Raw genomic sequence first — 26,488 nt, forward strand, 5'->3', positions numbered from 1 at the left:
TAAACCCTGTGAGGTGACATGGGCATGGCTTGGTGTGTTTGAAGGCTGTGCACTTTGATGGGTGTGGTTATAAAGGTAGAAAGTAGGACGTCTTCTCTAGCATTTCCCACGAATAAGTCGACCTGGTCGTCGTGTTTAGTTCCATTGATGTGCAGTGAAAGCCGCTGAAAATCCCCCCCAACCAAGGTTACATTAGAGTGCTCGGTAAGTTGTATTGGAACACTCGCTCTCTAGGTGGTGAGATGTCCGACACTAAGGAAACTTCAACACCGCAATCACCAGACGGAGGGCCGGAACTACTTGGCAGTCCAACATTGTGGAGTCCTTCTACCTATCTCAGTAATAAGATCAGCAGTTTTACATTGACCGACGGGCTGTTCGTGGACCGCTTGTTCCCTGCGGGTGATGTCCAGCTGCAGCACGTCATAGAATGGAAGCGTCCAAAGGTAAGGCCAAAGTTGCCAGAGTGTAGCCTACGCCTAGATAGGCTACGGCGTTGCCTATGTCTACATGGTGAATGGATGGATGCGCCGAATTAAATTATTAAATATTGGGAAGCACATTGAGAGATGCGTGCAACTCAAACGTACTTTTAATGGCAAATTGAGTGGTTGAAATCAAAGGATCAAGTGCCAATCTTTTAAACTGATAGGATAAAGACCTCCATGGGGCCCTAATGTAAGCAGCATCCTGCTATGGGCCCTCCTACCTGAACTCTGAGGGCCAAAAATGTAGCCTAACAATTTTTTTTTACAGTTGCACCTGCCCCAGTGCTCCGAATACAATCATCCCACCCCATGTCTACTAATGTTACCAAATAAAAGTATAAGTTCTTAAGTATATATACTCTTTTGATCCTGTGAGGGAAATTTGGTCTCTGCATTTAACCCAATCCGTGAATTAGTGAAACACACACACAGCACACATGTGAATACACAGTGAGGTGAAGCACACATTAATCCCGGCGCAGTGAGCTGCCTGCTACAACAGCGGTGAGGGGTTAAGTGCCTTGCTCAAGTGCACTTCAGTCGTGGCCCACTGGTCAGGGCTCGAACCGGCAACCCTCCTTTTGCAAGTCCAGAGTGCTAACCAGTGGGCCATGGCTGCCCCAACAACAAGGCTAGGGGAAAGAAAAATAATTGTGTGAATCACCTTTACAGCTATAAATGCCCAGTTTTAGGGTCTTGGCTGCTTGCTTTTGATGCTTGAAGTTGCTATACATATCTGTGCTAGTAGCAATAAATCATAGGCCTATACTGTTGGAAAGCCTGTTTAGTACCCTTTCAAATAGTGCCCCATTTGTAAGGAGAATGCACTTGTGGGATAAGCAGTAGCGCTGAGTATGTGGGTTGTGCCCATGAAAAAATTAAATTTCAGTCAAGGTTTGCAGGACAATATGGCTGACAGCTCTCTGCCCAGATAATCCGGAACAGACTGCACACAGCCAATCTCCGGTCTCATAGGGCAGCCAGGAGTCTTGCCATGACTGCCCTTCACCGTCAGGCCCGTTTGCACTGGTGTTGGCAACACGTGCACTGGAACCTGAACATGTGGAGGAACGTTATGTTCAGTGATGTTTTCAGATTCTGCACTCATGGCCATCCCACAGCAGTGTGAGAACAGGCTGGTGACCAGCATGAGGAGGAGGTGCCAGGCTGTTGTGGCTGTGTATGGTTCTTCATTAACTTGCGGGGCCCTACGCAACTTGCCTAGTGTGCGTATAGGGAGAGCTGGCCCTGGGCCTTGCATTAGCCTAGGCTATAATGCTCATGTGAACCCATGTAAGGTTAAGTCTACATTTCTGCCCCACTGTGCTGCTGCTTCTTGTGTGAAATTGAATTATTTTTATATTTTATTTTATTGAATAATTAAAATATAGAATAGGCTACTTGAAAAATGCAAATGTGATCATTTTAGAGGATACATGTGTTTGCCTAACAGGAGATCTGTCCATTTCCACAATTCATTGTGGATGGGGCTACACGTATGGATGTTTGCCAGGGGAATCTAAGTAAGTGAGTTTTTAGCTTGTCTTTTGTTGTTATTTGTCTATCTGAATTATGGTGTTTTCATCGCTACAAAGACAAAAGGGATGATGGTAGTGCACTACAGTACTGGGCACCTGTGCTGCAACTTTTTGCTCCCTTTGACACTGCCAAATTGTCCTTGCCTGTGAAAAGTAAAAAGTTAGTTAATGTTCTCTGTGTTGTAAAGTTTTCCTAGTTTGTATAATCTTGTAACGTTGTTCCCCACTCCTTCATATTACATACAGATGATTGCTGGTTACTGGCAGCAGTTGCCTCTCTTTCCCTGCACCACTCCCTTCTAAAGCAGGTTATGCCAATGGCTCAAAGCTTTCAGGAGGGTTACAACGGCAGCTTCCACTTTCGGGTAAAAAAATGCTTTTATACTGACACACTGGCGCCAATCTAATCTCTGTGGTGGTTAAAGTTCTAAGTGTAGCACTAGATAGACGCTCTCACATCTCAATAAATAAGTGAAACCATTAGCCTACTAGATACCATTGCTATAGCTGTGATAGAGTGAAATGAGATGGATAGTCATCATGGCTTTCAGTCTTGTAGGAAGGATTGTAAGTGTGGGATAAGCTTACATACACTTTTAGAAAAGACCTGATTATGTTTTGGAATACTTGAACATATTCAGAATTCCACTGACTTTCATGAATTCACAAAGCTACACCTAACTTTAAAAGACATGAAGTAAAACATGTCAAATACAAACAGGAGTGGTTTATTGATCAATGTGCTAGATGAGCTCAGCTTGTTGTTTGCATTGGCAGCTTGTCCAGTGGCCTGGGAAATGTAAATTAAGTCATAATTTAGACTACATGCTCTCAAAAGTATTGTTTAGTTTAGTGTTTATACACCAGAGATGGTTTATATGACTCTAACTTACATAACACATGCTTGCAATCTGCTCTCTTTTCCCCCTTCTTCTCAATAGTTCTGGCAGTATGGTGAGTGGAAGGATGTGAAGATTGACGATCTGCTTCCTACTAAGGATGGAAAGCTGATCTACCTGCGCTCATCTCAGAGGAACGAATTCTGGAGCCCCCTGCTGGAAAAGGCTTATGCCAAGTCAGGACATTTTGTTTTGTCTTGACATCTCCTTTGTCAAGTTTGTTTGTGTGACTGCATGATTATCTCTATGTGTTGATGCTGTAGTCTAGCTGATACTTTTGGTTTTCTGTCTTACTAGCTGACAGTTTACCGCTACATATAGCTTCCATTAGCTCCTGTGGGTATATGAAGCTGTCTTTTTAAGCAACTCATCAGCTAAACTTAGTAGCCATAAAGAATTATAAACACATTTATAAAGGGTTAGAAAGCATTCACAGAGCCTTTAACAATTTATACATGGTGATAATTGAACTCATAAAGCGGTACGATGTATAAGCCATTACAGTTTGTCGTGCACAATAGATTATAAAGCTACTTTGGTTACACTTTACTTGACAGTGTCGACATAAGAGTGAAATGACACTGTCATGAATGTGTCATAAACAAGTCATAAATGTTTATGACATAACACTTCTGTTATTAAGTGACTATGAAGGGTTATTTTTAGGGATTTAGACATTTTATTAAAATGCTTTGATACTTTTCCCTCTACCCCTTGCAGATTAAAGGGGGGCTACCAGGCCCTCAACATGGGTTTCCCCCATGAGGCCATGGTAGACATGACAGGGGGGATAACTGAGGTTTTCAAAGTGGCAAATCTGCCATTCAATCTGGGAGGTTTCTTGAAGCCCCTTTTGGCAAAAGGAGCTCTGATCAACTGTGCAAACTCCCAGGTGTGTTAACAATCCAAATAGCAAAGTTAAATTTTACCTGATGGAAGTAGTGATAATTTTACCTGATGGTGTTACCGATTTAAACACAATAACCACCTGGCTAATGACTGCACATTACAGGGTCCAATGGAGAAGAAGAACTTGTTGGGAATCATGTTCCGACATGCTTACTCTGTCACCAGCATGGAAAAGGTAGAATCATTGTAGACTATAAATCGGCATGTGACATCCCTGTGACATTTTCTCTCACATCAATTAATTCAATCCTCTGCCATTCTCCTTCATTCTTTTCCATCAGATTGAAACAAAGTCAGGCCCTGTGGAGCTGGTGCGTCTACACAACCCATGGGGGAGGGCAGAGTGGGAGGGGCCCTGGAGCGACATCAAAGGGTATGGCTAAATCTGAGCTTGACCTAGTCCCTTTCCTAAGGCTTGTCTATGATGGTCATGTGTGATCTCTGTGTGTCTATGATTTGTGAGACAGGCAGGAGTGGAATAACGTTCTAGCACAGGAACAGCAACGCATTGAGAGGGTAAAGAAGGAGGATGGAGAATTCTGGTTAGTATGTTCTAAATTTGGATGTTATACACTGTTTTATAATTAGTAGTTTATCTTAAAAGGTTGTATACTTTCAAAGTCAGTCATCAATTTTATTCAGGAAAAACATTTGTTGTTGCAGCTTTTTAACCATGACAGTAGCACATATTGTAACTTTGTTGCTGTACTGCTTTGTGCATTTTAGGGGGCACCGTTTTAAAAGCTGTTTTCTTTCCCGATGTACCCTGCCATATCAAACTTTAAAGGTGCTATGTGTGAAGTTGTGTTGCACCATTGCATTTGTGACATGTAATACAACATGTAATACAACGCCACACCCATGATACAAAGTAGTATTACAAGAGAGCTGGCCCGGTTCTACCTGGTTCACATGCAAAATTTAGTTGATATCTGGGTAACACAGGGCATAGGCATTTAGACATCACGTCAAAACGGTTGTTTCTTCTGTTGCTATTTCTTGGTAATTTGTGAATGTTTAGCCTATTCACATAGCATTATTATTTTGTAGTATTCATTTTCCTTTTCAAAGACAATGCTCATCTTTGGAATCAAGTGCTCTGGCACAAGAAAGGGCTTTCCACATGCTTACATTTTTGATGGGCAAGTGAGGTCCACCTGTAAGAGGAAATAGATTGGAAGAGGAAGGGCACATTGTGAATTATGAGTCAGTATGTATAAGGTGATGAAGAACCTCTATGAACACACCAGTTGCAGAGTCATCCATAATGCCGAATCTGTCGAAACTCTTCAGTATCAACACTGGAGTAAGGCACAGCTGCCTCCTATTCCTGATTACCTTCCTACTAGTGATCGAGTGAGTGATGAGGACAGCAGCCAAGGGTTATACAGTGGACAACGACCCAGAAATTAGAGGATCCAGACTTTACTGATGGCATTGTGATCTTGTCGCATATCAACACATCCAGGTAGGCAGACAGACAGACCACATTGTTACAAGGACTACAGGACGGGACATCAACACCACAAAGGCCAAGAGTCTGTGGGTGAATTCCACCCAAGAAATTACAGTCAACATCAATGCATAGGCCACTGAAGAGGTTGACCATTTCACATACATGGGCAGTGTCATCAACAAAACAGGAAGGACAGATTAGATGTGAGCCTGAATCACCAAAGCATGCCACGCTGAAAGCATGTTGACCTGAAATCTGTATGGAAGTTGCAGGTGGCCAAAGCAAATCTCAAACCCGGAGCTCTGGCAGAGGACTAGTCAGCAGCCCATCATCAACACCATTCAAAAATAACAAATGAAAGTGGATTGGTCATGACCTACGCAATGAACAGACACACATTGCAAATCAGGCCTATAGCTTGGAACCCCCAGGGAAAGATGAAAAGAGGATGACTAGACCTGACCTGGAGAAGAGCCCCAGTCAGACCTCAAAACCATAGGTCTATCCTGAGGAGAGGTGAAGCAGGCAGTCCAAGACAGAGAGTGATGGATACTTGCAGTGAACAGTTTAGCATTCAACACCATCTTCCCCTCTAAACTGATCACCAAACTTAGTGAACCATCACCCTGAACACCGGCGTACCACAGGGATGTGTGCTGAGCCCTCTCCTTTACTCTCTCTTCACCTACGACTGCACACCTGTACATGGCTCTAACACCATTGTCAAGTTTGCAGACAACACTACAATGATTGGTCTCATCAGCAACAACGATGACACGGCCTACAGGGAGGAGGACCAGCACCTAACATTGTGGTGCATTGACAACAACCTGGATCTCAACACCAAGAAGACCAAAGAGCTCATTGTGGACTTCATCAACGGGACTGAGGTGAAGCATGTCACCAGCTTCAAGTTTCTGGGTGTCCACATCTCTGAGGACCTCTGTTGGACCCTCAACACCTCTACGCTGATCAAGAAGGCTCACCAGCATTTCTTCTTTCTGAGGAGACTAAAAAAGGTCTACCTGTCTCTTCAGATCCTGGTGAACTTCTACCGCTGCACCATCGGGCAAGCAATGCTTGCGTGAGGCACGCAGCATTATTAAAGACTGTTCTCATCCCAACCACAGACTGTTCACCCCACTCCCGTCCGGAAGGCGTTACAGGTCTCTCTGCACCCGAATCAGCAGCCCTACTGAACTCTAGCTCTGCACGCCCGAATACACAGGAAATCACTGTACATTTCTACATAGCCATATTTTATTGTTCTTCATACTATTCATCCTCCACATACACTTATTCCTACTACTCTTATAATGTTACTGTTTCTGCACTACAAAGGTACTGTTACCGTACTGCACATGGCTATACATACTGTTCATATCTGTTTATATGGTTCATACTGAATATCCATATTTATTCTGTTTTTCTTATCATATATTCTGTTAATACACTGCATATATCTATGGTTTATTATTCTTACTACTATTATAATGTTACTGCTAGTACATTGCACATATCTATACATCAGAATCAGAATCAGCTTTATTGGCCAGGTTTGTGTAAACAAACAAGGAATTTGACTCCGGTTAATCTTTGCTCTCAAAGTACAACACACTTAACATATAAGAATAAAAATAAAAAACATAAAAAGAGTAAAAGAATAAAAACAGAACAGTAAGAATAGAATAAAGGGCAGTAGAACATGGCTATGTATAAGAATAAATACAGTATGTACATTTGCAAATACATAAATAAATAGACACTATGGGTGGTAGGGTAATGCAATGTTCCTGTCAAGGTTGCCAGAAGGAAGGAGGCTGAACAGTTTGTGACCAGGATGAGAGGGATCTGTAGAGATTTTTTGCTGCCCTTTTTCCTGACCCTGGACTGATGATACAGGTCCTGGATGGAGGGAAGGTCAGCTCCAATTATCCTCTTTGCAGCCGTAATGGTCCGTTGCAGTCTGGCCCTGTCCCGTTTGGTGGCTGACCCAAACCAGACAGTGATGGAGGTGCAGATGACAGTCTGAATGATGGCTGAGTAGAAAGTGGTCAGCAGCTTAATAGATTAAACTTTCTTACATGTTGTTCATACATTGTTATTTACACATATTTATATTTATATTTATATTACTCTAAACCACCTTATGTAAACCAACTGTATACTACTGTCTACACTGTACTTTAATTGTCCTGTCTATGCACCAACTGTCTATACTTTTATATGACATTGCACTTTTCTGCTTGATTTGCACTTCTGGGGCCGTATTCACGAAAAAAAATCTTAAGATAAATCTTAAGTAGATTCCTAAGGAAAAAAATAAGAAGTCCTTAAGAATGTTCTTAAATGCTATTCTCCAATATTTTCTTAAGAACTGTCGTATTTCTTAGGAACTTCTTTGTTAGATGCCAACTGCATTTCGTTGTCTTTGTACTTGTACTCTGCTCAATGACAATCTAATCTGATATGCTCCGATCGAAGCAAAAGAGGACTGAGTAAGTAAGTAAAAGGCCTTAGTTGAATCAAGAATCAGAGGTGAATATAGCCGCAAGCGGCAATGCCAGGCTCAAGCCCATGTGGTCACTCAGTTCATGAAGAACCAGTTTATCCAACTGCTGCTTATCTTGGTTTATTTGTCAGATAGCAAGCTGATAAACATGGAGAAATGTTTGAGTCAGTCCATGTCATCACTTAGCCTACTGCAAAAGCCAAAGTTGACAAAAGACCAAGTTACAAACCTGCCAGAAAACACGGGATACTGAACCTGGCCACAATGAAAGCTTCAGTACGTGGGAAAATGACACTGCAAGTGACAAGTGCAGAACTACAGGGGCTTAGCATTCTCCTCCAAGCACTTTAGGATGCCTGGAGCCATAGTGCACATTGTCCCCAAATATTCTACATATTTTACATTCTAAGCATTCATTATACACCCCCGTAGCTGTGTATGGCGCTACGCCAAATATGCTTTGGAATGGAATGTGAATATCATCATTACCATACCAATTACTAACCTGTGAGGTTTGAGCCATGTCAAGCAATGCATGGTAAATGTATCATACATTTCTTGTTTATCCGGCGAGGTATGCAAATTCATTTCAATTCACTATTTCCACATATTACAACATATTAAAAAAGCTTTTCAACTTACAATTAGCAACATCTTGTCATGATGTACGTATAGCCTACCATATTTGACATAAATCGGATGAATCGTCTAGGAGAAGTATGTTGAAATTGATCAGGTGTCACAACACAAAATTCCAAATATCTCACTTCCTGTTGGGTGCGGTTAATGCAATGTACATGAAACTTGTTCGTCTTGGGGAGTTACACACCTACCAAATTTGGTGTGCATAGCTAAAAGCAGTGTTGTATAAAGTACTAGAAAGCAATACTTGAGTAAAAGTACAAGTATCGTACTAAAAAAAGACTTTGGTAGAAGTGAAAGTTACCTTTTAGAATATTACTTAAGTAAAAGTCTTAAAGTATCTGATATATACTGTACTTAGGTATCAAAAGTAATTTTCTGATATTTAATGTACTTAAGTATTTGAAGTAAAAGTAAAAAGCAAGCGGTTTTATTTTGAACTTTTATTGTGAACTTTATTTTGGCTTTCTTATAGTAAAGCATAAAGCATATTCAGGGTTCCCATATGAAGGGTTTTTGCCTTGTCTACATAATGTTTAGGTCACAAAACGAAAAGGTAGATTCCAATGTTTTTTTGTCCTTAACCGGGAAGCCATGGGCGAGTTTGAGCATTTATACAGTATCTTAGAGTTTTTTTAAAATTGCTAACTAAACTAACTAACACTAAAATTAAAAAATATCCTACAGTCAGTGAAACCTTACACTCAAGTAGAAAAACATCAGCCCAGATTTGCAACAATATCAGCCTCACACTTTTTGCAAAACACTACACAAATTGATTTATAAAGCACTAAACACATTTCTCTATTTTAGGCCCAGAAAATTCAGATAATGTCTCCTCTTTGCAATTTCTAGACACTACCTTCCAAAATGATGTTATTTAAACACAACTATCGTGTGTGAATACACTTCCGTGCTTAATCGTAAATCAGTGGCGGTTGTTGCTCTTTGGTATAGGGGAAGCTCTGATAAAAAATGGTCAATTATTAAATTAATATTATTAATGTGCTATATTGTTCTTTGAGGGCAAAAAATATTCCAAAACCCAGAATAGACCAAACAGTATATAGTTCTGAGACATGGCAGCTTGGGGGAGTTTAAATAGGCTAGCCTACTAGAGTTTTTTCTCTGTGACTATTCTGTACATTCATCTGCCTTGCTGTGTCATTTTTAATCTGCCCTGGTGGGCTTTTAGCCAGGCTACACCGTTATATAGCGAGCTATCTAACTTTGCCTAAATACACAACTGAAAAAAAAGCAAGTCACAAACTCTGTAACTCCACATTACGGTTTTATTTACAGTATGCTATACAAAGACAAATTATGAGAATTTGAGTTGCAACTTGCCTTGCCTCTCGACTTCACCTTCCAACACTAAAGTTAACGCATTCCCTGAACTTACTTGAAACACTTCCTCTCAGATCGCAACATATGCTGTCAATCAAAAAGAGTCCAACCTCTGTGACGTACAGAAGCTCAGCGTCCGGGCCTTTCTACTGTCCCATAGACCTCTCCGGAATAAGTCCCACCTCCGAAACAGCCGTGTTCACCCAACTTCCGGGCGTCGAATGTCTATGGGAAATAACATGGCGTTTCGAAATATCATACCTGTCAAACATCTGTAGGTGGCGAAGTAGAAAAAAATGGTGGGCCGATTGGCCTACACACTTCTGCCATCTAGTTTCCACTGGATTTTTTGATTGTCGGTGCCGTTAAAGTAGAAATATATCAGTAAGAAGCACTAAGCTAACGCACGCTTCAGACGCCGTGACTCCCCGAGTCAAGATTGCATAGCAACGGCAATGTTTCATAGTTTGTCTTCACCGAAATGGAGTTCGTGTCTACGGAGGTGGCACTAACCCTGCATGAAATCGTCATGTTTGATAGGTTGTTAATACATTCTGAAAATGTTACTGTTCTGATCAAGGTCATGCAAAATAAAGCTATCGACTCAATATGACTGCTTCTGATTCCTAGTCTGCTTATCATTATCTGTTTTTCGTGAAAAAAAAAATCTTGCCTCGTCATGTCTTTAGTGTCTTTGTCGGCGATTTCTTTCTTTTTCAAATATCTCAAGAACAGCCAACAAACTCTCAGCACAGTCAAACCAAAGTTAAGTCGTGTTAAAAAGAGGCTGAACCTTGCAAACGATTTACGTTTATAGACCACTGAAATCACACGTGAAAATGACCATCACGTTAGGTTGTGACTGGTTGTGAGCGAGATCTAACGCCCTCCTCCTCGCCAGCATTACATCGGAACTAGCTCCCGGTTAGCATTAATAATCGTTTACTACTTTAACGGCACCGACAATCAAAAAATCCAGTGGAAACTAGATGGCAGAAGTATGTAGGCCAATCGGCCCACCAGCTTTTTCTACTTTGCCACCTACAGAGTTTGACAGGTAATCTTATTTCGAAACGCCATGTTATTTCCCATAGACATTTGACGACCGGAAGTTGCGTGGATACGGATGTTTCGGAGGCGGGACTTATTCCGGAGAGGTCTATTCACTCCCAGAGATGCCGGGCTTCCCTGGAAATGACGATTTTGTGGCTCTTGTCCAATAAAAATCTAGCTTTTCTGCACTGAGATCAGCCCACTCTGCAGTGCCATTGAAAGTCCAGTGAAGCCAAGCGTCTATGGTTTTTTTGCATGGTTTTTTGATGGATCGTGTCGTTACAGCAATGTATTACGGGTGCGAAATCACAATAAATGACCGGCAAAACCTTATTTCTGTACAAACTATAGTCATGAAGTTGAACACGTTTTTAGCATGTTCTAGTTGGTATAGTAGGCTAATGTAATACAGTATTATTAGATTTTCCGAGGAGGCTGAGCTTCCCCTGTAGTCTTAGGGGTTAGGGGCTCAACATGTTTCTGCGTCAACTCCACGGCGTAGTTACGCTGGCACTCCTACGGCGTAGTGACCCTTTTATGGTTCTGCATTGGGTTGCTTTGCATCGCGGTGCATTTCACCGCCATAGCGCTCGGTGTCGCCTGTGTCTACGTCGCTCACCTCCGAAACAAGACTGTATGACCGAAACGGTAGCCTACTCAGAATGGCAAACCCCATAGACTGTCGTGCCAAAATATTAATCTTATTTGTTTGGCCCTCTCTTGCTTAAATTTTGTAGCCTACAAAGTATCGAGAAATAGACACAGTAAACCAGCAAATAAGTCTGAGGTTATTTGCGAGGTGTCTGCCAGACAGTTTAAGTTATGTTAGCAGGCGAACTTTAGCACAACTGTCCACAAAGAAAAATTGTGTATTTCACAATGTAGAGAGAAAAAAAGTCCTCAATGTACAGGTCTGGTCTTATATGTCGTGTTTGGTCATTCTTGTACTCTAAATTATCCTCTAATCCTACTTGAACAATATTTAAGGGGTTCAAGCATATACTATATCCTAGGCAAAACCTGTTTTGAAATGTGTTTTGTATTAGGTGCACTTCATGAATGTGTTTTGAAATGTGTTTTGTATTAAGTGCACTTCAAGTGACTGAAGAGTTTCATTTTGCAAAAGAGCAAAGGGATTCTAATAATTGTGTGTAGTGTTGTGTTAATTGTGTGTAGTGTTTTGAGAAAATGGCCTCTGCTTTCAAAATTGTGCTTAAGCAATCATAAAAAAAAAACTGTACATAGTATTATTCCCAGCTTGTCCAAACTCTGTAGCATCATGGAAGACAGACATTGTCTCAGTATGACTGGAACATTTGGTTTGTACTGGTTTGTACAAAGGTTTGTACTGTACTTTGTATGCTAATACAATATGGTTATGGTTATGGGATTTGGCAGACGCTTTTGTTGAATACTTGTGCCAATATTTGTGGCAATGTCACTACATATGAACATGAACTACCAATGTTGTACCATGTTAATTCATAGATAAATACACTTAGTTAATTACATTGTTCCACCTCTTCTTTTTTTCATTTGGCAACACTTTACTTGAAGGTATACATAAGAGTGACATGACACTGTCATAACCCTAACACTAACCCTAACGGTTCTTGTCATGACAAAAAAACGAATGACACTTGACAGAACCGTAATATCAAACGTTTATGACTTGTTTATAATGTTTATGACATGTTCATGAACAGTGTCATGTCATTCTTATGGAGATACCTCCAAGTAAAGTGTAACCAATCATGATACAGCATCGGCACTTTCTACACTAAATGCCAACGTATTAATGGCCAAATATAGCTTCCCAGGTAATGTATCTTTCAAGCTTTGAAACTAAGAGAATATTAAGGTTTGAAAAAATATGAAGACATTTGAAGAGAAATATTTTACAGGCCTTGGTTTTAAACAAAATCTGAAATGGTGAAGCAGCAACCCTATCTGTTTTGACTCGAAATGACCCTAGTAATCTTTTGTTTACTTGTGATATGTGTTTATGTGCCATTATATGGGTGTAGTATGGCACATAGTAGCCTTTTTGGGGGTCCTTTGTCCATATGATGTTTCAATAAAGGGGATTTAAACATATTTTGCTCTCTTTCTCTCTCTCTCTCCCTCCCTCTCTCAGGATGTCCTTGTCAGACTTCCGTCAAAACTTTGATATGATGGAGATTTGTCACTTGAGTGATGACACATTGAGCTCTGCCCAGCGGCCCTGGCATGGCACAATGTATCATGGAAAATGGGTGGATTATAAATCTGCTGGTGGTCCTTACAAAGGAGGTATTAACTGATTAGCCTGCTGCACCATGTGGACACACATTTACAGTTTTGAATTTCCCCTTGAGGATCAATAAAGTATCTATCTATCTATCTATCAATCAGTTGTATCTAGTGAAAGACGATTTGTCTTTATTGTGAAATAGGCTCTTTGCACGTTCGGCTTGTTTGTTGCCGGTGGAGCCAGGTGTGTTTGAACCTGCCGCTATTGTTAATGGTACCGGTAATTAGTGTCTACACGGTTGGGTGTTGCACCTACAGTAGTACATCAATATGTTACGATAAAGAAGGATTTATGCAAGTTAAAATAGTTATTATTGGGCAAACAAGATATGAAGGGTTCAGATGCAAAAGCCTCTAAATGCCACCTACGTCAAAAAATGAGATAAAGATGGAGAGTGGATGCTCTCCACATATAGGAGTGTAGCCCCACAAGAATGACACAGAACCATTGTTTTTCGTTTTAATCTGTTGCTCACCTGCCGCACTGGACCCCCGGTTTTCTGTGACAATCAAAACTGCACAAAATTTGAAGTGTAGGAAATGTACCAGTGGGTGTATGAACCAGTCAAATAAGCTACAATATCAATAGTTTTGAAATAACAATAACTTGACCCCTGAATTGGAATGTTGTGCTAGTGATACTCCTGTATCTTCTGACTGATGGGTACACAATACAAGTGTTGTAAATACCACTCATGGCTAGCACCTCTTCCCCAGGACACGGTACGTGGGGTGGATTTGTTCCTTAGATTTTTTTGCTGAAGATTACCAATCAATATGGGTATAATATTTGGCCTTATTTGTCTAATAAAATGTGCAATAGTAGCTGGGTCAAGGTTCCTTTTTATCAATGAAGCTTGATCCATGTTTTGATTCAGTGGATGGGCATTCAAGCTACGAAATTTGGAGTTGTACCACTTCCAGGGATCAATTATACAGTTACGATCAAATAAACACATACACACAATGGATTCATGCTGACTAATGAAATGGATAGAGAAATTATCACAATCTATATGTTTTACTGTGAATGTGTGTAGTAATGTGTGTATATGTGTGTGCTTGTCTTGTGTGTGTTTGTGTGTGTGCATGTGTTTGCAAATATCTCCAGAGAGGTATTGGCAGAACCCCCAGTTCCACCTGACTCTGCTGGAGCAGGATGATGACCCTGAGGACCCAGAGCTCAGCTGTTCCTTCCTGGTTGCCCTCATGCAGAAGCACCAGAGACAGAAAGGAGTCCATCTCTCCATCGGCCTGCACATCTACAAGGTGCCTTTCTTCTTTTCAAATCAACAACTAGCTTCACTTGACCACATCACTTCCTTGGGTGAGATCATTCGCTCTCACAGATTTGCCCATCACTGCTATGTGGATGACTTTACCTATCTTTCACATAATTTGGGTGTCAATTGATGACCGACTAAGTTGTGTATCTCATTCTTAGGCTAATTCAAAGAACCGCTACCTCTCCTCCTTGGAGCTATCTCAACTGGAGCCAGTGGATTGCACTCCCAGCTACCTACCCTGCAGAGAGGTGGTGATTCGTGGTTGCTTGGCCCCAGGCCATTACATCATCATCCCCTCCACCTCCCAGAAACATCAGGAGGGAGAGTTCCTTCTGCGGGTCCTGACCGAGAAGGGCAATGGGGCTAAGTAAGTCCCTTAAAAGCAGCCTTTGTGAACAGTGGAAATAATCCATGTTTGTCTTTACAGATACAGCAATAGAATCAGGAGGATTCAGGAAATTTACACATTTTCAGGAAATAATAAGGAAACAAGAGTGGAACAATGTGTGAGACCAAATCAGATGTTTGAGTCATTCCACTGGTGGTTTAACTGTTGCGGTCTTTCTATTGATGGTCAATGCTGGTTTAACCGTTAAAAGGTAGAATGACATTAAACAGCAGTGCTTATTTGATGTATTTACAGTCCTGTGGAAAAGCCCAGCTCTGATGAGACTGTGCCTGCAGAGGTAAACCAAGCCCTCTTAATCTATACTACATTACCAGCACTGATAACTATTATACGTACAAGGAATGTGTAATATCTACCTTTGTTTCACAAACCTGATTGTATTGCAAATTGTAATTCTAGTGTACATTATGAATGGGTCCTGTTAGTGATGTATGACTGATGGATGGCTGTTTTGCTCCTGTTCCCAGCCCAGTCCTACCTACTTGTCAGTGCTCCCCTCTCTCAGCCTCGCACACCAGCTCTTTAAAAAACACTGCAACAAGGTGAGCTAAATAAGTCCTTTCAATTGGGGAGCACTCAAGAAAGGAGAAATCCTGAAAAATTGAAAACCTAAATTCTGTTGTTGGCTTCAGAGCAGTCTCTGAGACTAAATTCACATAGTCTGACAGTTGTGCTTATATTGCTGGTGAGATGTATTATCATGTACTATCATTATCATCATTGATTAATAATCATTTATTGAAAGCTGAAAGCGAAAAATTATTATGAGTTATGGATGTGGGAGCAGAAACAGGGAGAGTTTGGTTACTTTTGATGGTGTTAAGTTTGCTCAAAATAAGATCTCTTTCGCATACTGTTCAACCTAATAATTGTACTTTTTGATTAATTAATAGACAAAAATTGTAAGGCCAGTTCCCCGGAATACAAACCAGTGTTATGCCAGTCAGATATAAGGGAAAGGCTGTTCATGTCGCAGGGCCAAAACTGTGTGGTAGGTTGGTTGCTTGATACTTCATTATACTATACTTTACTTTACTATACTATATCTTTACTTTATAAAGCACATATAAGTATTTACTCAGCACCCAAATCCGGCATGTGGAATAGTTTATTGATTCCTCCTATTCCATCCGTACATTATGATTTCTATCTTACAGGCTAACAACTACTAAATGTTTGAACATTTTAAAAATAATAACAAATGCTCGCGCTTGTATTATAAAGAACTCTATGCGCAACAAAGACTACATCTGCCAAATCCACAATGTCAATCCTAATTGTGGTCTGGAATTAGATTAGTGGCATGGCCAATGAGCTTCAGGCAAAAGTATATTAAAAGTGTCTGAATCATTTTGTAGCTTAGCTAATAGATATGGAGATCACCAGTAAATGAATGATAATGACGGGGGATCCTTTACCACTTCTGCTCTACAACTTCACCCATATCTCTTCTGCATCGGAATGTGTCAATGCTGATGGCAGGGATGGGCAGTATTTCTGATACATGTATTTAAGATATGCAATTGAAATGCAAAATACTATTTTGTCATTTATATTTTATTGGGTTGAAGAAAATTACTTTTTAATCAAAATACTTTGTTATTGGTGTGCATTAAATTCCATAATTTTTTTATATTTGAAAAATACTTTGAAATACTCTCTGAGACATCTATGTGATGACATCTATGTGATGAAACACAAAAGGATGCATGGAAGCTAATAGGTGCCAGAGCTAGTGAGCGGAGCGGACCGGATGGAATTTTGTTGGAGCGTGGAGCACTTTTTAATTTAGAGGCCGGAGCGGCCGCTCTGTTCCGCTCCAATTGCGTTCCGATCTCCCATGGGGGCTTACAGATAGGGCATGCAATGCACTCGCTGCAAGGTTATGCTAAATTGAGCGAATGGCTCAAAGATTTGTGGTAACGCTACTTCTGCTACTTATGGTACACATGTAGCCTCCACCTCCCCTTTAAACACAAATTATGTATTAATGTGTTAACCTCACTCCTGATCCGGGTCATGGCTACAATGCCTTGTGTTGACTTGCACAGCTCAGCCTGGCACTTGCCCGGACTTGAACCCTCAAACAGCAGCAACTTGGATTCGGGAGTCGAGCGTGCTAACAATCAAACTAAAAGCCCAGGCTGCTACTGCTACATAACTGGAATAGGCCTGTAAGCAGACATTGGGGGGTGTCCTCATTTTGGCCAATTTGTCCTCACTTTATAGACATAACTTGTCCTCCTTTTCAGAGTCTGGTTGGTGATCACTCTATTTCTGTTTACACATCAACACACAAATTGTGTGTTGATGTGTAAACCTCACTCCTGATCCGGGTTGAGGCACCAATGCCTTGTTTGTATTTATGACTAATTGTAATTGTATTGGACTATCAGCTGATCTTTTCAATGTATTTCTGCACAGAACTCACATGAAGTGGGACAATATGCGTCCCTTTTATTCTCTACCTAGGTTGCGGCTCCAGAGCAGTTAGACACGGCTAGCCTTCTATGGTGGAGGCAATGTGGTGGTTGCTTTAACCTGTTCATTTGGGTGCCGTTCTGCAGATGCAACACACGCAATGTGTTCAAGCCTTAAATCATATGACAGTATGGACGTTATATTACATTATACAATTTTCCTTTCAATCACACAAATTATTGCACTGTTTAATGTTGTTAATGATGTGTAAAAACACAAAAAATACCATATTTTTAAGCATATTTTTGGGGGTTTTGACTTTATTGTGACAGGATAGTGAAGAGAGAGAGACAGGAAGTGAGTGGGAGAGAGATGGGGCAGGGCTGGGAAATGACCTGGGTTAGCTCGAACCTGGGCCCCCAGGGGCACTTCAACCCAAATGTTGTATGGGCGCTGTAGCCAGTTGCGTCACAGCGTCTCCCAAAAATTATCATCATAAAGCACAAAATAAATACCTTGAAAGTTATTGTGGCAATGAAGTTTATTACAGATAAGACCTGATGTTATTATTATTTCATGATGTATTGCATAAGGGCTTTTCATTTGGATACCAGATTTAGGCTTATTTAAACACAATGTCCCACCTTGATCAGAACTTTTCAATATGCTTAATATTAGAGTACATGTTTACATTGTCTTTGTTAAAAAAATATATATATAATTTGATGATTAATTGTTTATCAGAGATCCTCAAATCGGTGTCGGTATTTAAAATCCCATATCAGTTGGGCTCTACTTACGACATGATTAGAAAGATGTAATCTATGTTCCAGCTCCAGTCTGATCTGATTAGATATCTGGCATGGTAGAATGTTTTGCCAACTGTCAGCAGTCAAATGTAGGCCTACAATGTGAGCACATCAATCACAATCAGGATTGAAACGCAGTGTGAGTTGCCATATCGTATGTGACAGAGGAAAATGCAGTGTCTATCCGACTTAGGTAGACTTGTAACAGTAAATTGGAACACTATCAGGCACCACTGCTGGATTGATCAACAGGCTTCTTCGACGATGTTTGGATGGCTGACTTTTCAAAAAGTTGGTTGTGCTCAAAGGCAATAACCCCTTAAATTATGACTTCTGGCAAGTTTTGTGCAAAGAAATGGACAGATTGAGACAAATATAACCAAGCTCTGAAGACTTGGGCCCTGGGCCTGTCAAGTAATCCATCCCTGCTCATAAATCCAACCCTACTTTACACTGTTTAAAACTTTTAAACCATTTTGGAATTTCTGGTGTGTGATATTCCATTTGTAGCCTTAAAGTTTTAATAGGCTAAATGTTTGGGATTTAAAAAAAAGGTGATTTACAAAGTGATTCCATGCTCCCTTGAAAAAAGTATTTTGAGTAATTTCAAAATACAAAAATACAGTTTTTTGACTTGACTTGCACAAAATACTGAATCTTTCAACTTTTTTACTAGGACGGACAATGTCGACCTGCTGAATTGTTCAACTTGCTGACAGAGGCCATCAGAGTAGGAGGTCAGTAAGACTGGAGCACTGGAACTGTGTGAAACATTGACTGTACAGTTTGTCCTTGGGCGCCTTTCTGGTCTCTGGTATACCTGAATGCTAGCTTGGTTGTAAATGGTTCTCTTAACTATTCTAACTGTGTTGTAGCAAGTATGGTTAACGGTACCTCTCTGCAGCTTTTTTTCTCTATTTCCACTCATGTGGCTCGGATGGCATCTTCAGCTCTCTCAGGAAGTGAACAGAAGCTGTGTATTGAACATTGCAAGAGCTTTGTGGTTCTAATGGATGTATCCTTTCTCTTCAGTTCTCACATAAAAAGCAGAGTAATCAGTCTCTCTCTATAGTTATCAAATTCATATTTTATAGCTCTGACATTTATATACAACAGAACAGTTAGTGATTACAAAAATCACTTAAATTACATTCAAATCAAAGTCAAAGCATACTGTATTTCTAAAACTGATAGTTTTCAAACTTTTGAATAAAAATCCGTTGTTATTGACAGTGGTCATTATTTAGAGGTCCTTAGACGAAAATAATGACCGGTAGAACTTTGGGAAATCCCATTGAAATCAATGGAGCGTTCTACTTGCATTGTGAAGAGCCGTATAATAAGATATATTGTCACCCGGAGAGAAGAAATACTCTTCTCTGATTGGCTGGCGGGGTGGCGCACAGGACACCTATGAAGTAGATCTGGTAAAAAAGTTTATTCACCATTCCATATCAATGCTTATGAATATATATACTTATATACTGAAGGTATATATACTTATATACTGAATGGTAACTATAACAACCATAGTAGGACGACGGTTGAGTCTGGAGACAGGCTTTGCAACAATGGAATCAACTGTAAACAAGCTAACTGTCCGTGCTATCGCTGTTATACTGTAGGGCCAACGAAAGTTGTACAACAAGCTGAACTAGTGTTTCCTTTGCGTGCTTTAAAGGCATGGCTTAACAATGGCAATCGGGTGATAAGCAGGATAACGGCCTTTGAGGTGTGTCCTGTATGACAGGACTCCTCGGCGTCCGTTATCCTTTACATAAAGGATTGTTAGGATGGTATCAGAATCTTGAGTTGTTGAAATTTCACCAGAGTGTTGAAACGGAACATTAATCAAGGATTTTTGAGGATTCACCATGTGGGTTTTGCCAGATCACATATATGAACACCATATGAAATTGAGACAGTGCTTCTCTTGTAAAGGATTCCCGCCAAAACTTACCAGAGCTATAAAAATATTTTCCATGCACAAATTGCTAATTTTTCCATCAAATATGCAACATTTGCATCATCATCAGTCATGTGCGATGCTATTATTTATCTCATTAACCTTTAGAATGGACTTTACTATGGAGAGAGACTTTCTAATGAGGAGATTAGAAATGCATGGGGTTAGTTTGTAATGCCAATATGGCAGTTGTCTACACATATCTCGTCCCTTTTGCGGTAAAAAAGTGGACATGTGAATACATTGTGCTAATCATGTGGTGTGTTGTGAATACATCGTGCCAATCATGTGTTGTGATTTCGCCACTGGAGCAAGGTTGGTGTCTCGAAGCCTTGCACACGCGCATTTCTTCCAAAATAGATGCCCAATAAGTGCCCAAAAAACGTTTCAATATGGCTACCGAGTGGAGGGACTTGCCTAAAAGGACTTTGCTATGGATTTAAACAGTGATCAGACTGTTAAAAAATGTTTGACTAGGCATGCAGTCAAGAATTGCATTGTATGTTCTGTTTTCAAATTGGTGGAGATATACCAATATTTCCTTAATTCTCTGAACGACAAAAGAGCCAAGGGTTGGCCCAGCTTGACTGGTTGGAGTTTCAGGCTCTGTGGAACAAATTCAAGCAGTGGACGGTAAGCCCCCCCCAACACTCTCCACCTTGAAAATGCAGAGGGTATTGTAAATGTATATGTAGTATGTAATATTGTTGGTTAGAATTTGGTTGTATTTATTGAATGTGGAATGGACACCACTGACAGATATGAATAATGCTGAATACCTTATAGCAATTATCAAGGTCTAAGATATATTAAAAGGTAATCAACTAGACCGTAGCCAACATTCTGTGTAACCACAGATAGTCCATGCCAAGTCATGTCCACTATTGAATTTGCTTAAAAGTACCAGTACTCAAATACAGTCGCCTGGACATTTTTTTTGCCTCTGTACACTTCCAGAATGGATCTGAATTAAAGGAATTTATAAACATCGTCATCCCATTTTTTTAAAGCTCAAAACGAATTGGACAAGCAGTGTCATGACCAACTGTGGCCCGTTTTCTTATTATTCCATGACAAATTAAAACAATCCAATGCTGTTTTTTTCCCCACTACTGGGTTCCCACTGCTGTTGCGGAGTATTTGTATTTCACACAACTGTTGTAAATAAACCGCTTGTGGTCATCTCTTCCCCCTGGACACGGTACATGTGGATTTGTTTACAAACTGGCAAAGATAATCTCCACGTCGACTTACTACACGATTTCATATAGATCGTAGGCTGTTGCATATAGCCATTAGGGGTGTCACAATTCTCCAAATCCTTAATTCGGTTTCATTTTCTATTTAAAAGTCACGATTCCATTTGATTTTGAACTTTTTTCAGTTATATTACTATTAATGCATTTCTTAAATTTGTTTAAGCGATTTCAGGCCCAAAAAAGGCCCAAACATAAATTATCACATTCATCTAATCTTTCCTAACGATCCGCTAGCTGTCTGCCCCATAAGCAGGCCATGAAAAAAACATGTCTCTGTAGGCACCCTAGGCTCTGAGATCTGTACACAGAAACAATTGCTACCAACAAGGGTTGGCAACCCACTCAAAAGCAAAATAAAGTGTTCCAACCAATAACCGACAATATGCACGTTTAGGAGAGTTTTAATTGCACGGGAGGGAGGGGGAGGGAGTAGCGAACTAGCTCTCTGTTCTGTTTGAAGATCAACAGAAGTGACGTATCCCCGCTATCGCTGATACAACCTTTAAATTTTATACTTTTTTTGCCTTATTTACTTGTTTTGGGGGAATTTTATTTTGAAACCGTGCCTACCGCAAACAGAACAGACATTAAACAAAGACAAACATGAAATGAAACAACGCAGAACGATAATTGTATTGTTTCAGCACACTCCGAAGAGACACAAGGTGTTCATGGAATATTGCACTTATCAATGTGCATGTTATGCCTTAAAGTAAGCCTAATTTTGGACTGTAACAACCAAGCAAACAAAATAACGTCCCGTCGACGTCCCCTACAGGTCCCCTCCTCGAGAATGTGTAGGGTTCCCATTACGTCCTGCGGACGTTATTCGGGATGTCTAAAGGACGTCCCTGGGACATTGCAGAGACTTTGAGGGAATGTCTTCTAGTTGTCACTGCGACATTATTGGTGGACGTTCAAAGGACATACCGGCGACGTGATGGTAAGGTCAGGGTAGGGCTTTTTAGACGTCCCCATACTGCCAAAATGCTATGCTATGTGCTATGCTATGTGCACAACAACTAACCACTTTATATAGCACTTGTAGGGCAATTAGCACCTCTAGGTAGCCAGATACCATGATCAGCCGTGTTAACCTACTACAAATATAATAACTACTGTACTCTTTTAGTTGTTAAGCAAATTTAGCTACAATTTACCTGTGAAAGCAAGTAGATGACAGGCTTTCATGAAAGCAGTTTAATTTAGTAGCAATTTTAGACATGGATTAATATAAAGCTATTTAGGTAGGTCTATTTATTTATTTGGTGGCACAAGCCTACTACAGACAATCTTAAACTTTTAACGCCGACACACCGTCTTGTAAACCTTAACCATTAAACAACAAAGTGGAGCATCAGAAACATTTAAATTTGAACTGAAGTTAAACAGACGAATCTGCGACCAGGTATTAGAGCCTGAACCATCAGCTGAACACATCAGGGCGACAACTAAGATGGATGATCACAAATTCATGAAACCATTATTATCAAAGTCAACAGTCAAGAGACATGTACATTATTACAAATATAGAGGGTTTACAACAAGGTGCAAAACATTAGTATCACTCAAGAACTGGGAGGCTAGATTAAACTTTGAAAAGTTTAGCTAGAGAAAACACTTAAAAAGTTCTGGAATAAGGTTTTTAGGACAGATTTAGCAAGATTACAGTTTTTCTCAGTCGCTTTGTTGCTTTTCTCAGATCAGAATGAAAATTCTCATAACGATTAGTTCAACCTCCACAACATTTAGTCATTTGTGCACATCATAGTAGCAATTTCTTCTTCCTCTGAACAAATTGCAAATGCTTTTGGACATGCATCAGTTGCTTTCATACAATTCTCTGCTGTTTTATAACATTATCATTTGCTTATGTCATGTCAGTCAAAATTAACTATACTTATGGATGCTGAATAGTCATTCTCAATAAAAACTAAGTCTTCGTTTCATTGCTTGAGTCATTACATACAAAATTGTTGAACTAGTTATCAAATTCTGTCACAATGCTGTAGAATTGCAAAGAGCATATAGTAAAAATGTGAAATGTACATATTTAGTGTCTTGTACTCACTTATTCCCCTAACTACAGCAATGTGTAGCTTTACTGTAGTTTTCAAATGGCTGTACAAGTAGTGTATAGTGCTGTCTTGAGCATGTTCAGGTAGTGTCACCGAGTTTTTTTTGCATTGGAAAACACTGAGAGAATAAACTGTCATAATGAGAACGTGACAAAGCCATTTGACTATCTTGTTAATAAACGATGGTGTCAAGACTTCTCATTTTGATGACACTGGCAGTTTCATTGACATGAATACTTGCTTTTGAGGAATGGACTATGCATTTTGAGCAAGTGACGTGCTTTTGCAGGTTATCCACTAGGTTTTGCAGTTTGCACTAATTGTTTTGAGAATTGCACTAACTGCTGTACAAATGTTAATAATGATGTGAGAAAAGCACCAAAGCGACTGAGAAAAACTGTAATTCATACCAGAATGACGGGAAAAGAAAAGTATGGGGAACAAAAGGAACAGCCCATGAGCCATGTCACTTCATCTGTCACATCATGGGCATCTACTGTATATGGCTGCCAAGGGAACAGGGTGACTGAGGGTGAACAGGGCAAAACTGACTGGACAGCGCTTCACAGCACAGATGGATAATGTTCCTAAACATATACCGCAAAAGCAATCCTAGAGTTTCTCAAGGCAAAGAAATAAAATATTCTTTATGGCCAAGTTGGTCATCTGATCTCAACCAAATTGAGCATGCTTTCCACTTGCTGAAGAGCAAATATAAGGCTGAAACACCTGAAGAAACTGAAAGAGACTGCAGTAAAGGCCTGTCAAAGCATCTCCTGCGAAGTAACTCAGCGTTGGTGATGAGTTTCAGACTTCAGGCAGTCATTGACTGCAAAGGATTTTTCCTTTGTATTAAATGAAATCACTGTTTGTCCAATTACTTTGTGCTTCAAAATAGGCTGACAATATACAGTATAACATAGTTGCAGTTCCTAAAAGCTTAATGCAATATTTCTTTTCAATGATCTGTCCCAGCTTTCACACTCTTTTTGTGTTTTTCAGTACATCTTCATGAGATACAATTACAACAAATCTCATTCTTTAGAGTACAAAGAAATCAGACATGCACTCAGGACTGCAGGTAGGAAACAGAACAAGACTCACCACTGGAGGGCAGTATTAGAACATGCATGTATCCATAGCCCCCTTGCACGAAAGGCATGCTGATCTGTGCTTGTCTACTCTGGCCTAGGGATTCAAGTGGATGAATTCATCATGCAGCTGATAGGCCTGCGCTACACAGAGCCAGATATGACTGTGAGCTACCCTGGCTTCCTGTACCTGATGATGAAACTGGAAAGCATGATCCGTAAGAGAGGGAGTGATTAAGATGGGGGGAGGGACAGGGGGAGGTTGTTCGACTAGTATTTAAAGAATGTATGTATCCCTGTAATTTATGGCAATATGCGTATATAACAAAATGTGTAAGCTATTTCTGTTGAAGGGTGGATGAATAGTATATGTATTGATTAGAGTCTGCGGATTTAAATATTCCCCAGGTAAATTTCAAGCCTATGACATGATTGGAATGGGGACAATAACAATCAACTCCAGACAGGTAAATGGAACGCATAAATATGTCTAAGTGACTGCAGTGTTTGCATAAAGTAAGATTTCACACGTTTTCTTTCTGGGTTGCAGTGGCTTCATATGACTCTCTACAACTGAGCTCCAGACTGGAAAAGGATGCATTCAGGCCTGGGGAGTTGAGTGTGTCCTGAAGAGCTGCTGATCCAGCCTCAGCATTCTGTTTTTATCTTTCAAAAACAACAATCCTGTTGTATTTTTCATGCCATCTTCTCCATGGATTGGATCACCCAGATAGGACATATATAAATAAAGATTTTGTCTGATGATTTGACAGTTATTATTAAAGTGAGTAAAAACTTGAAAAAGTGTCTATCAAATGACATGGTCTAGTAAGGAAGTTTCACTCGTTATTATGACCCCCGCGCAGCGGAGCTGCAGTTGTATAGGTTTAGTCATTTTTTTCTTTCTTCCTTCAGTAATTTTGTGTCAACGATTCCTGGGACACTAAAAGACTGGGATGTACAAAACTTGGTGGGCATGTAGCTCCGCAAAGATGACAGGGAACCATTGTTTTTCGTTTTGATCCGTCGCCCCTGTATAGTGCCACCTTGTTAAAACTGAAACAGCAAAATTGAGGTGTAGTAATCGCAGGTATCTTTGGCTGACATGGACAGAATTTGAAGTGTAGGATCATTATGACACCAAAGATTCTATAGTTAACTTGTGGAGTTCTGTTCATGGAGGACCATACAATAAATGAATGTGTACATGTGACTACGCATGCACGCACACACACTCTCATGAACACACGCATGAACGCATGCACACACACACACACATTAAAACAAGCACAGACACACACACACACACACACACAGTTATGCACTCACTCACACGCAAGCACACACCCACACATGCATAGACACGCACATACACACACAGTAGACATGTAGGCATATGCACGCACACACACGCACACTCACAAGCGAACGTGCATGCACAGACACATAAAACACACACAAACACATGCAGACAGCAGAAAACTCACACAGAGAAGCACACTTATACACAAAAGCACACATGCACACACTCATTTACATACACAAAAGTTGCGAGAGTATGAGACAAATTGACAAGCGTGATTTATTTTTGCGGAGAGAATGTGCAGGACTGAGCGGCGGTCTGAGACATTCATGTGACTGTTTCGTGCCAACATGACGAGTAAGGCCTAGGCTACTTACTGCTGTTACGTACACTCTTAAAACGAATGTGTTGAAACTTCCGTTGTTTTTAACACATCTCTGTGTCCAGATAGGAACAACACAGTTTGTGTTGTTTCCTTTCTTATTTGTTACATAATATGTGTTGAAAATAACACAACTTGCGTTGAAAACTAGGCCTATGTGCTGAGGGGGAGTGGAGAGGCCATCTGAGAACGGATTTGGAGTATTTCTCTGGAATGCTCGGTCGCTGTATGATGGTAATCGACATAGACGCACAGTTTAAAGATTGACCTACTTAAATGTAAAACCCGTTTGGTCACGTTAGCCAGACCTTAACATTGTATGGTCTGATAGCCTATAAACAGTTTTCA

At 40.3% G+C, this 26,488-nt stretch overlaps 1 protein-coding gene across 2 annotated transcripts; it reads left to right on the top strand.

The window, feature by feature from the left end:
- Positions 1-25,218, top strand: zgc:85932 (uncharacterized protein LOC405875 homolog). 2 transcript variants are annotated; one of them, XM_048264194.1, is made up of 20 exons: positions 8-446; positions 1,942-2,011; positions 2,273-2,391; positions 2,968-3,101; positions 3,646-3,817; positions 3,938-4,009; positions 4,116-4,207; positions 4,302-4,376; positions 12,982-13,136; positions 14,248-14,405; positions 14,581-14,789; positions 15,066-15,108; positions 15,299-15,373; positions 18,738-18,798; positions 19,012-19,076; positions 20,592-20,660; positions 24,367-24,445; positions 24,557-24,673; positions 24,864-24,922; positions 25,006-25,218. In XM_048264194.1, the coding sequence occupies exons 1-20, from the start codon at positions 243-245 to the stop codon at positions 25,030-25,032; spliced, it is 2,055 nt and encodes a 684-aa protein (XP_048120151.1). In that variant the 5' UTR covers positions 8-242; the 3' UTR covers positions 25,033-25,218. The 2 variants fall into 2 exon arrangements, 1 of the variants encoding a protein (XP_048120151.1); XR_007195812.1 differs by lacking the exons at positions 24,557-24,673; positions 24,864-24,922; positions 25,006-25,218 and adding an exon at positions 22,065-22,229 and having other exon boundaries at positions 1-446.
- The last annotated feature ends 1,270 nt before the right edge of the window (positions 25,219-26,488 follow it).

This window comes from Alosa alosa, chromosome 15, assembly GCF_017589495.1.
Source record: "Alosa alosa isolate M-15738 ecotype Scorff River chromosome 15, AALO_Geno_1.1, whole genome shotgun sequence".
NCBI classification, from domain to species: Eukaryota; Metazoa; Chordata; class Actinopteri; order Clupeiformes; family Clupeidae; genus Alosa; species Alosa alosa.